Raw genomic sequence first — 12,174 nt, forward strand, 5'->3', positions numbered from 1 at the left:
TCCTCACAAAATGGCGTCGACGTCGGCCTCAACGCGGCCTCTGCACGCCGCTCTTCCACAAACTATCGAAAAAATGTTGAGGCTGGGGGAAAACACGCTACCAAAACACGTCATGGACATCACGCGTTTTATTATTGAAGTCCAAACGGCCAGCGCCATCGGCACTTCTGAGGTACGGTAACAAAATTGAAATGTAAACATGACAAGAGGATTGACAGTCCAAAGTCCGTCGTGTGTTCCACGAAAAGCACCGCGATTTAAAAAAAAAAAAAACAAGAGGTCTGAATAGTTGCTACGATTAATGAATTACATTCATTAAAATGTGGTTTGACATTTATGATGACCATTTAAGTGACGTTGAACCTGTCAGTTTTTGTCTTATTCGGCCGCAGGGCCAGAGCCGCTGTTTTTATTTTATTTTATTTTAAATCTCTTTGCTTTAAAAGTTTGGTGAAAGAGTTCAGCAGCGCGCCGCCACGCGGGCCATGCCCGGATTGACCAAGGAGAAGTTCCGGAACATGGTCTGGTCCACGCTGTTCAGGAGTGCCCGGTCGGCGCACGACAGGCGCGGCTTCTCGTTGAGGAACTCTTTGTCGAAGTTGCTGCAGTCGCTGGCGGACGTCTGCGAGCACAGAGACGTCGCGTTACGAATGACGCTAACGCTGCGTCGTGCAAGTTTTCTCGGCCTTTTGATACATTTAAGAGTTCTGGATGGTGGAAGTGGACTCAACTCACTTCTGATAGTCTTTTGTTTAAAAAGCCAAAAAAAAAAAAAAAAAAGTATATTCTCCAAAAGTCCACTAGCATAATGCTAACACATAATGGGCTAAGAAAATTAGCATCAATGTTGGGGTTTTGCAACACAGACGACAATTTTCAGTCACTGGCGCATACTCTGAAAAATGTCTACAAGAGGCACACGATGTCATTTCATTGGGGAAAGATGATTTCAGATTTTCTTTTGAGGACACCATAACGGAAATAATCAGCTCGCTTTCCTGAAATCTGCGCGTGTTCGGTTGAACGCTTCTCGAGTAGTATTCAGTTGCATGGAGGGCAACAGGCAGATAAATTTGAGTCCGCCGCAGCGGTTCAACCGGGAACTCACCGAGGTCGGCTTGAAGGGGGGCACCACCTTCCGCTGTTCCAGGGCCTTCCAGTCGGTGGCGCCGAAGAAGCCGTGCAGCCTGATGTTTCCCTTCACTCCCAGCCGCTCTTCGGGCTCTCGGACAAACAGCTGCGAGAAACGCGCGGCGGTGAGAACCGACGCGGCGAGGACGACCCCGCGCCCGAGTCTGACCTTGATCAGGATGTCCTTGGCGTCTTGGTTCAGCCAGCGGGGGTACGCGGGGTCGTCGGTGCGTATGGACTGAAAGAGCTCCTCCTCGTCCCGGCCGCGGAAGGGAGACTGGCCGATCAGCATCTCGTACAGCAGGACGCCGAACGACCACCAGTCCACCGAGCTGTTGTACTTCTGGCCCAGCAGGATCTAAAAACGCAGATGCTGCTCATTTAAAAAACAAAAAACCTGGAAGACAGTCTTCAGGTACTCGGAGGACCGATGCTGAGGCACTCGCAAGTCGAGCAAAAGCGCATCGCACGGGGGTCACCTCGGGAGCGATGTAGTCCGGCGTCCCGCAGAAAGTGGACGTCCTGGCCTCCTCCGACATCTTCTCCTTGCACATGCCGAAGTCCGCGATCTTGATGTGGCCTTCGGAGTCCAGTAGCACGTTGTCCAGCTTCAGATCCCTGCGCAGAAAGAAAAGGGCGGACTCGGGTTGCCAAGCGGTTCGTACAAAGCAAGACAACAATCAGCAGCTCGTGTTACGTGTCGTATTTGTTACGGGATGAGCCAAGTATCAATCTGGAGCCCATCCGTGCTCACCTGTAGATGATTCCTCTGGAATGCAGGAACTGAAGGCCGCAGACGATCTCGGCCGCGTAGAAGCTGCAGGAAGAGAGGAAACGTGAGGGGGGGGGGGGGGGCGGGGGTGTCCCCGCCAGGACAACCCAGGACACGAGCGCCTACGTGCATCTGTGCAGGTCAAACTTGCGGCAGTTCTGGATGTGGAACATGAGGTCGCCTCCGTTCAGGTACTCCATGACGAAGAAGAGGTTCTCCTGAGGGCGTTCACGGAGCTTGATTTTGCTTGTGCGGGGGATGGAAGACCGGGGGGGGGGGGGGGGGTTACCTTGGTCTGGAAGGTGCAGTGCAGGTGGGTGAGGAAGGGGTTCTCCCAGGCCAGAGCGAGGACCCTCCTCTCCACCATGGTGCACTCCACGTCGTCGTCCATCAGAACCACATCCTTCTTCAGAGCCTTGATGGCGAAAAACTGAGCGCTCGCTTTCAGCTCGGCTAAAAACACCTGAAAAAAAAAAAAAAAAAGAAGCCCAATTAGTAGCGACGTTGAACCTGTCAGTTTCACTCTTTCACCAAACTTTTAAAGCAAAGAGATTTAAAAAAAAAAAATAAAATAAAAATAAAAACAGCGGCCCTGCCCCTGCGGCCGAATAAGCACCAGAAGGTTTTTGTCTTTGGGGTGTCCCGACCTTGCCGAAGCTGCCCTTCCCCAGCAGCTTGTGCAGGACGAAGTCGTCGATGGAGAACTTGGGCCGATCCTGCCTGGGAACATCGTAAAGGTAATCTTCCTCCTCGTCGTCGGGCGGCCCGTCGGCGACTGCCGGTCCCTCCCAGGACACGCCTTGCACCTCTGTGGTGGTGGTGGGGGGGGGGGGCAGTCGGTGTTCAAGAGCGCCCCCTGCGGGACAACAACCAGATAAACGAGGGCGCCTTTACTTGCAGGCGGCGCGGAAGCTGCCAAACTCGTGTCGGGTGCGCCGGCCCAAATCAGTCCCGGCTGGTTGACGCCGACGGGACCTTCCCGACCGACGATGTCGGCGTCTTTGGTGGTTCTGGCCTAAAAGGACGACACGCTGGGACATGAGCACGTCGCAAAGGAGACCGGAAGACTTTCCCCGGCCGCTCGCGACCTGCTGCCTGCCCTCGATGACGGCCAGCGCTTCGGCCATCAGTTTCTGGTTGACGCCGCACAGGTTGGCCACTTTCTTCTGGCACTTGTGGTGGACGTTCATGCCGCATTCTGTAGTCCCGCGGAACAAAGCCGTCAGCGCGTGACGCACAGAGCAGACGTGTCGCGGCGCCCCCTCTCACCCTCACATTTGAGCCCCTGCTTGGCCAGCCCCCACAGGAGGGTCCCGCAGTGCTCGCAGAAGGCCGGGCTCTTGTAGTTGTGCACTTTGAACCTGTGCGGCATGTCGATCTTGAAGCGCTCCTTGTGAATCTGCGACACAACGCGTCCGCGTTATCTGCGGCCGCGACTCAACACGCTTGGAGTGTCCTCGTGTCCCGCGTCGGTTACCATGGTTTCCTTGCTGTTGACGGCCGACCCCGTGCATTTGGCGATGACCTTGTCGATGCATTTCTTGTGGATGGCCGCGTTGCATTCTACGGGATGTCCACAAGAGGGAGCGGTGAGACACCTGCCGATATCACACAGAGGAGTCCAAGAAGAAGACACTCACGCCCGCACCGGTAACCTTGCTTGTTTAGGCCCCTGCCGCAGAACACATCAGATCAAAACATTTTAGTTGAAAAGAGAAGACAAAACCGGGCCGAATGAAGACGAAGACGCGAGCGGCGCACCACACAAACTCTTTGCAGACGGAGCAGAACGTCGGCTGCGGGAAGAAGGTGGCGCTGAACTCGTGACACTTGACCGGGTGAATTTTGGCCTGTTTGATGGCGCCGCGCCGATGATGGAGGGCAAACGGAACCTCGCGCTCGGAATCGCTGTCGGCCTGCCCCGCTGTGTCTGAAACACCCCCCATAACGTTCACGTTTCGATTGGGCGGCGACAGAAAGCGGCGGCACAGGAAGTGGCGCCTCGGAGACGACAACACGGGTCCGGTGTTGCAAGCGACGTTTTTGTGCTTAAATTGAGAGAAAGCCTGAAGATGGATTTCTTCAAACTCGTGCCCAGCTATAATTATGAAGTTTGTATATTAAAACGACTCACCGCTGGTCTCCAGGTAATATTTGGCCTCCATGCGCAGGCGGCCCTGCGGCTTCAAGTCCAACTGAGACACAAGACCGGAATGAACGATCAGTTTTCAGGCAAACTGCACCAGAATCAGCAAAAAATGTTCATCATGCGTCCTCTCAAAGATTCAAATGTGTGCGCTTTTTAAACGTCATACATCAAGTAGAAAATGGAACGGAGTTATTATAAACAATAAACGTCTGCAGTCAATGGACAAAAGTATCGGGACAAGGCCATTCAGGGCGCTTCCGTCGCCACGTTCTCACGCCCGCAGGCGACTTCCGCACCCACCCACCCAAATCTCCAGCTTGCCGTTCTCCTTCCTGCAGCGCGCGGCCAGCGAGTCCAGCGCCACGGTGGCCTCCGACTTGAGCTCGGCCGTGCGGTCCTTCACCATCACGTGCATGACGCGGCCGCGGTGGACGTGCGCGTCGAAGGTGGTGCTCCAGGGGGGGTACATGGTGGGCTTCTTCTGCTTGTACACCTGCCCCTTTTCTGCAAGGGATGGGGAGGGGGGCATTGAGACGTTCCCAATGGTACTTCAACTCACGGCTTAGCATGTAACGCAAACTGCCATAGACGGGCTGACAAAACTAGCATTGATGTAGCAGCGTTTTCAGCCTCTACAGCAACAAATTGGAACACAAATGGTGCAAAACATATATCACTGTAAAGGCGTATATTCTTTATCCTCTGCAAAACAACGACCACTGTTACTGCAGCTTATGAGCTGTTGTGAAAGTTTCTATCATGTGTACGTGTTTTTATACTGCTCCCTGGTGGCCAAGACACATACAAGCAAGAAGAGCATAAGGTCAACTGAATTGAAGAACAAACGCTAGCAAAAAAAATTCAGTTTTTTTTTTTTTTTTTTGTTGGTCTTACACAATTTTTGTACACATCGAAAATCAGGCGACACGTTAATTGTATGGACACAAAAACGCGGCGGCGAGTTCCTATTTTGCCATTTGCAAAAAAAACCGACAAGATGTCACGCTTGTGGTTTTCCAGGATGCCGTCGAAGCCATTGACCTTCTGCCCGCCAGATCCGCGCGATTATCGCCTCTTATTGACATCTGCTGGGTTTATTTTTATATATTTTGTTGCCCCGCCGTGTTATAATAACGTGGCGCACATCCACTTGCATAACGCCCATATGCCAGCACATTAAAGCCGACTAAGCCGCCGCCATCGCCGCCGGCTCGGCATCCGTGCCAGCCTGCAGAGTGCAAGCGCGCCCGCCGGGACTTTTGAGAGGAGCTGACACGGCGCCACTTCCTGTGTTTTTCTAAGAAAACACATCAAAGACTGATTTTCTTTCTTCTTTTTGCAGGCACGTTTACTGCGCTGCTGCACAAACGTAAATACACTCAAGATTTAACACAGAAAGGCTCCTTTACAAAGATTGCAGCGCAAGCAATAACTGCAATGAATATTTTTTTTTTTAAATTAAAAAGAGCAACGCATAGGACCGAGCAATCATAATTGGCCAATTAAGTCATTACAAGTCTAAAATTGTTTGACTAACATTTTACAACGTGCAGTAATATTGTTCATTACGAAAACATTGACACTAATACATTTGTGGGAAAAAAAAAAAAAAACACAAACAGGGCACGTTCCATGCATTAATAATAAAAAATAATTAAGGTGGATTTAATAGCATAATTCCTGTTTCGAATAATCAAAATCCAAGTCCAAATATGTTTTGGGCTTAATATACTTTTTGTAACTGCACTATTGATTCCTTCAGTCATTGTTTTTTTTTTTTTGGTCAAATGAGATTTTAAAATGTGCTCTGAACATAAATAAATGCACGCATTTGAAGGGAAACGGAGCAGAGAAATTGAAAAAAAGAAAAAAAATTCAGTGAGGAATATTATTTTCTACTGGTGCAAGTTAAGATCATCATTTACCCCCAATTTTATTTTGTATGATTTTGGGCATCTTTAAGCTCTCCGGAATCAAAAAGTGAGCCTTATTTTTTTTACTAAATCCACAGCAGCAGCAAGAACGTCAGACACGTTAACCAACGAGGCAGAGTCCGATTCGGCCGTGGCCCACCTGTGTCGACCGCCTCCTTCATGCGGACGGCGCAGTAAGGGCTGAGCGTCTCCCGCTGGTACTCCAGGCCCGGCTCCATCTCAAAGCCGAAGAAGCCGATGCGCAGGAAGGGCGACATGGCGGCAGGTCCGCCGCCCGATCTTCGGGGAGACGCGTCGGGTTCCCCGCGAGAGAGAGACGGGCGGCGACGGACCTGCGGGAGGACCAGAAAGGAGGTGCGACCACATCAGCAGGGACGGGAGGAGCAGCCTCCGAAGTCAAACGCGGCGGACGTCGGAACCAAATGCAGCAGAACTGCCGCTGCTTTCGTATTTGGCGAGGATCCCTGTGGCCTCCGTGAGGCAAAGGCAACTTGGGAAACTGTGACCGCCGCTTTTCCTCGCGCTTATCCTCAAGTGGGTGGCGGGCGTCCTGCTGACCGCGGGCGAGGGGCGGGGCGGGGTCGCCGGCCAATTGCGAAGCGCATAGAAAAACAACAATTGTGAGTACTTCAATGAAGAGACAGCGTGAATTAAGAAAAGAAAAGAAAAGAAAATACCGTTGCCATCGTGACAAACGTGTTGATTCCTTTATGAAAATGTCCGGCATCCAAATTTTGTTCTTTGTTTTCTAGAAACCTTCAGCAAAAACTTTTACATAACATTTACAAAAAGGCAAAATAGGCTTTATTTGCTAAGGTTCTCACTTCTTATAAGGCGGTTTTGTGAAAGACCTGATATAGATCGATAGCTTAAAAAGGAGTCATTACTTTTTTTTTTTTTTTTTTTAATTACTGCTTATGAGGAACTTGCACATAAAATGAGAAACAAGCCGTTTACTTGATGAAAGAAATCTTGCCGAGTCACATTTCGCTGTTGTACGGGCGGATCATTTTGCACATTTGACGATTTGCTTGACGGCAACAAAATTGGCGGAAAGGCAGCGCCGCAGATGACACGAGCGATATTTGAGGCCCGCAAGTGTGCGGCACTATTAATAGAGGAGAAATCCTAAACGTTGGGTCAGGAACATTCATACGCACGGACACAAGAATTGGGACGCCATCAGGAAGGGGAACGTGCAAGAAAACGACAGCGTCGGGCTCGCCATCTCCAAAGTGGTACGTTAGAGTTTAAAACCATATTTGGGATCATAGTTCACGGCTATTTACACTTTAACTCATGCACTGCCATGGACGTTTACATCCGTCAAGTAGAATCCAAACGTTTACAGACGCCGACGACATTCGTCAAGGAATTTTTCGACAAGTAGGCGCGGTTCAATTGTGAAATTCAACAAAAGACGCCAGTACGTGGCGCAGGGAAGTCACTTTGGATCGCCAAGGTGGTGAATTTTCGAGGAGAAAATGTTTAAAGGAAAAAAAAAAAAAAAAGTAAAGCCAACTTGCACATGTTGGAAGTTGGACAAGTTCAGGCTTCCCTCACACTGGACCAGAATTTTGTCTATGAAGTTACTCCACGTGTGTGCGCGGCACATTACCATCAAAAGTTCTCTTTTGGTTGCTTGACAGTGGCACAGCGTGCCAATTTAGCCACTGGTGTCGGATCGCAACATCCACGCAACAGTGATGAAGGATCCAAATTTTGTGGCCAGTTATGACAAAAAGGGAAGTGACACGTTGAAGTGCGATCAGGTGGCCGTGAACAGCTTTCCTCGACGTTGAACGCCCCCCATTGCAACTTCCTGTACCTTCATCTCACTTCCTCTCCGGTGACATTTAAGCGATTTGTCCTTAAACGCGCCTCCTTGGTCTCTTTTCAATTCAAGCAGGCGTCGAATGGAATTGTGAAATCCAAAATGCTCAACGCCACCGAGTCACCGTTTCATTCACAGGATGATATTTCGAGCGAGGCCGCCCACAAGTGCTCCACACGTGAAGGTCAAGTGCCAGCGCGCCAACTGCCTCGAGACCTTTACCCGAGCTTTCATGACCATGAAAGCATCGCGGCTTTTTGAAGTGAGGAGGGCGCAAAAGGTGAGTCCGGGTGGGGACGTCGGCTCAAAGACGCAACACCGTTGAAAAAGCAGCTTTGACGTTATCGTCACTTAGGTATTCTCAAGTCAGCCTACATACGTACATGTAACTTTACATTGGTTAAATAAGTACATATGCCCGACAAATTCAAAGTAATAAACGAGATCACGTAAAATAAAGATGGCCAAGTCAGGTGCAGCCGACCGTTCGGACGAAATGAGCAAAATAACGGTAAACAACTGACCTAGAGAAGAGGACAGGCGGGTTTGTGCCGGCGCTCGACTGCAAGCAGAAGGACTTTTGAGCGCAACAACTGGCGCACGCGGCGCTCTCGTGCCGATGATGCGTTCAGGGACCTGGGATTATGCACGCTGACGTGCAAGCCACGCACGCGGGACGCAGCGTTCGACTTTGCGGCACAATGTCGAGCGTTGCGTTGCTTCCTATTTTCAACCTCACAATTTGGGCCGACAAAATCTGAGTGGTCTTAAACACGGCGTGCTGTGTTGTGTCATATCTTTATGTTTCTGCATGAAGAATATGAATTGAATAAAAATAGCTATTTTTACTTCAAGTAGTTTTTAAATGAAGGCTAATTTTTGACCAAATTCGACGCCCGAAATGTTTTGTCCACAAGGGGGCGCCACAAGATGGCTTTTCGACGACAAGGAAGCACATGCCAGTTCATTGTTGAAGCAGATGAAGATTTCCTGCTTGAAAGGCAGCCAAATGACACGAAAAAAACCAAATCATCATCTTGCGTGGACGCCATTAGGGATTAAAATGTACAGATTAAAAAAATGTCGGCAAGAAACGCGCAGCTGGGCCTGTCAACTGACCTTTTCACTTCCTCCCCAGTCACTAAAAGCGCCCTTCCCTTATTTATTTTGCACTTCTCTCTCACGACTGTAATATCATCATATTTATATGCACGGCATGAGTCGGTACGTGTCGTTTAAGTGCAGATAAAGTGCAACTTCCTGTTCAGAGAAGTGGGGGCTTACACATTGGAAAATCTTTTGTACCAGCTGCTGATTTTTTTTTTTTAGCACGTTACCACGGAAACCAGCCCAGCAGCCAACCAGATGCTACGAGACTGCAACCCCCCCCCCCATCTACACTTACACTACATGCGCAGAACCACGTGGATTATCATCACCAGAGCTGATTTACATGTTGAGGTGCAAGTTTGGAACCAAAGCGGGGACACGACGGTGGCGAAATTCTGCGACGGCGCACACATGCACACAAATAGAGCGTGAAAATGACACAGCCTTGCGTTAGACGTCTATCGGGCAACCGAGTGCAACACATCGGCGCCTGCTAAAAAGAATTTTGGATGGTAGCATTCAATGTTATTTACATTATAACATATTACATTATAAACAAAATGATTTTTTTTTTTGACTGTTTAGACAAATTGGCCACATGGACCAAATGAGGAAAAGTGGCACAGAAAATGAATGGAAAGAATTAAGATTTACCCTCTTTTTTTCCAAAATGCATTTGGGGAGGTATCAAGGGATTGGGTGCAAAAAAAAAAAATACACACACACACACACACACACACAATATATATATATATGTATATATATATACACACACACTTTTTTTGCACCCAAGTCCCTTGATACATCCCCAAATGCATTTAGGAAAAAAAAAAAAAGGAGGGTAAATCTTAATTCTTTCCATCCATTTTCTGAGCCTGCGTGGGTTTTCTCCGGGTGGGCACTCCGGTTTCCTCCCACATCCCCCAAAAAACGCAACATTAATTGGACATTCTAAATTGCCCCAAAGTGTGATTGTGAGTGCGGCTGTTTGTCACCATGTGCCCTCCGATTGGCCGGCAACCACTTCAGGGTGTACCCTGCCTCCTTCCCGTTGACAGCTGGGATAGACTCCAGCACTCCCTGCGAACCTTGTGAGGATAAGCGGCTTGTCCCGTTCGGGGTCGCCACAGCGAAACGCTTGATCAGGACATGCCTAAGAATATGATACAGATTATGCAAAATATTTGTACAGCTACAGTGGCACATTGCACACTGAAACGCAGTTGGGAAAGAGATTTGACAGAATAGAAAAACAATTCAAGGCTAAAATGATCATTTATTTTATGTACAAATAAAAACAGAGCACTGGGTATGACTTATTTTCACACCTAGAAAAATGAGACGCGTGAGGCACATCTTTCTGTATTTCCCTGTTTGACTTTTTAAGGTGAAATCTATACATAATTATATTACTGGACATTTTGGCAAGAGTTTCCCCCCAGCCTATTTCTCGTTATTGTTTAAAATAAAATGCGTTGACGTGACGTTTGAAACCAGGGGAGCCCGAACGTGCGTTCTGAGAGCGAAACGACTCGATGTTGACAGACGGTTTGTTCAATCGGCCGCGCCGGGCAGGCTGCTTCTAAACACGCAGTCTCTTTTTCAAAGTGTCATTTTATTCCAAGCCTCCCCACTGATAGCGTCAGTGAATGCAGTACCTTTTGAAAGCGAGATGAAGGCATACATTTCAGGCTTTTCTCCTCTCTGCTCTGCTCTGCTGGAAATTGCGCCGTCCCACCAGCGACTCCCACGGGCTGCCCACATGGCGGCTAACGGACAAAGAATCATAAAGAGTTGGTCGCACGTGAGCTTTTTCATGTGCAGGTGTAGCTAATATCGCTGGCGGAAAAAGTTGCACACGGGCAGTTTTCTCACCCCCAGCGGGCGCCCGCAACTCGATTGAGCCGAGATGGAAAATGTGACAGAGAGAAAATTGCAACACTTTCACACGTGAAATATTTGAGGCGCTCTGGTCACAAGAATGAATCTTTTGGAAAGAAAATAAAAACCGCAGCAAAAAGATATTTACTTGAATGTTTTTATGTAGTCATAAAGTGGAACAGGTTTCGTGTGGTTCTTACTTCCTACCTTGCTCCTGTCGTGCTCACACACACACACACACACACACACACACCACACACACACACACACACACGATGTTTCCCACTGAAAAGATGAATATTACATACAAGGGAATTATTTCAAGTGTACTCTTGACTTTGATGCTTTTGTGAGTAACGGCAGCATGAAGATCAACACATTTGTAATATAAATCAGTGATTTCCAACCTTTATAGAGCCAAGGCACATATTTTACAATTGAAAAATCCTACGGCACACCAACAAAAGTAAATGTCACCACAAATGGATCGATTAATTACTGTATGTACTTCCTGCCATCGAATAGAAGAGGGATTTTTTTTTTTTTTGTTCTGTCTGCCATTGTGCCTCGCTGGCATAAATAGATGAATAAAGATACATTATTTCTTGGAATAAATTAGTTTTTTTTTAGCAATTGCATAAAATTGGATAAAGTCCCACTGCACATTGCTTGGGAATCACTGATATAAATTGCTTTTTGTAAATAACTCAAAGTTCGAATTACTAATTATTCAAAACCCTGAAATCTGGATTGTTTAATGAGACCTGAGACTGACGTGATTTAAAAAAAAAAGCCAACGAGACAATTTAAACGCGAAGTTGAGATTCCTGCTAAGCAATTCCTCACTATATTTTGACTCCAACATGGGAAAAATATATTGAAGATAAGCTAACGAATATTAAAGGTGCTGAAATAGCTAATAGGGAAGCTAGCTAGCTAGCTAGCTAGCTAATTCATGGTACGTACCCAAGTTAAAATAGAAAAGGTGTCATTTCAAAGTTATTTTAATAATACCCAAGAAGGACTTTGTGTTACAAGAGCGTACTTCAGTAGTTTATCGTCGTAGTATTTCACATTAACAAGGATTGAAAGGTGCTACACGACGACAACTTACCTTCAGAACAATTTTGCACTTCTGCCCTCTGGTGTCGTTTCGGTTTTGGTGGCTGAAATTTTGGACTCAAGCGCAAAAGGTTCACAAAACCTTTTTTTGTCAAACCGGATGCAAATTAACGCTAATGACCACCTACGAAATCAGCTTCGTGACAAGCTCACCGAACACACCGATCCAATTTCTAGCGGAGTTACGTTCAATATTCATGCAGCGAAACTTATTCGGATACTTCCACTTCGTTTCGAATGT

At 47.9% G+C, this 12,174-nt stretch overlaps 1 protein-coding gene across 6 annotated transcripts; it reads right to left on the minus strand.

Moving 5' to 3' along the window:
* Nucleotides 1-110: 110 nt before the first annotated feature.
* On the minus strand, nt 111-12,170 carry prkcq (protein kinase C, theta). Of its 6 annotated transcripts, XM_061806199.1 has the most exons (20): nt 11,926-12,170; nt 11,012-11,096; nt 10,589-10,699; nt 6,126-6,318; nt 4,357-4,556; nt 4,038-4,098; nt 3,665-3,833; nt 3,544-3,575; nt 3,381-3,466; nt 3,173-3,302; nt 2,992-3,101; nt 2,798-2,918; nt 2,551-2,711; nt 2,193-2,366; nt 2,030-2,121; nt 1,886-1,948; nt 1,611-1,749; nt 1,301-1,489; nt 1,109-1,237; nt 111-622 (listed from the first exon to the last, which is right to left on the minus strand). In XM_061806199.1, exons 3-20 carry the CDS (start codon nt 10,610-10,612, stop codon nt 461-463), a joined length of 2,235 nt encoding a protein of 744 aa, XP_061662183.1. In that variant the 5' UTR covers nt 10,613-10,699; nt 11,012-11,096; nt 11,926-12,170; the 3' UTR covers nt 111-460. The 6 variants fall into 6 exon arrangements, with proteins under 6 accessions (XP_061662183.1, XP_061662185.1, XP_061662181.1 ...); XM_061806201.1 differs by lacking the exon at nt 11,012-11,096 and having other exon boundaries at nt 2,551-2,759; nt 2,879-2,918; XM_061806197.1 differs by lacking the exon at nt 11,012-11,096.
* Nucleotides 12,171-12,174: the final 4 nt, after the last annotated feature.

Source organism: Syngnathoides biaculeatus, chromosome 20 (assembly GCF_019802595.1).
Source record: "Syngnathoides biaculeatus isolate LvHL_M chromosome 20, ASM1980259v1, whole genome shotgun sequence".
NCBI classification, from domain to species: Eukaryota; Metazoa; Chordata; class Actinopteri; order Syngnathiformes; family Syngnathidae; genus Syngnathoides; species Syngnathoides biaculeatus.

What these genes read in the sequence shown, in the direction of transcription:
- prkcq (XM_061806197.1), bottom strand. Translation starts at nt 10,612, where the DNA reads ATGCCTTCATCTCGCTTTCAAAAG. An exon ending in ATATTACCTGGAGACCAGCG is followed by an intron (nt 3,834 to 4,037) that starts GTGAGTCGTTTT and finishes GGGGTGTTTCAG; the next exon opens with ACACAGCGGGGCAGGCCGAC. An exon ending in ACTGCACCTTCCAGACCAAG is followed by an intron (nt 2,122 to 2,192) that starts GTAACCCCCCCC and finishes GAACGCCCTCAG; the next exon opens with GAGAACCTCTTCTTCGTCAT.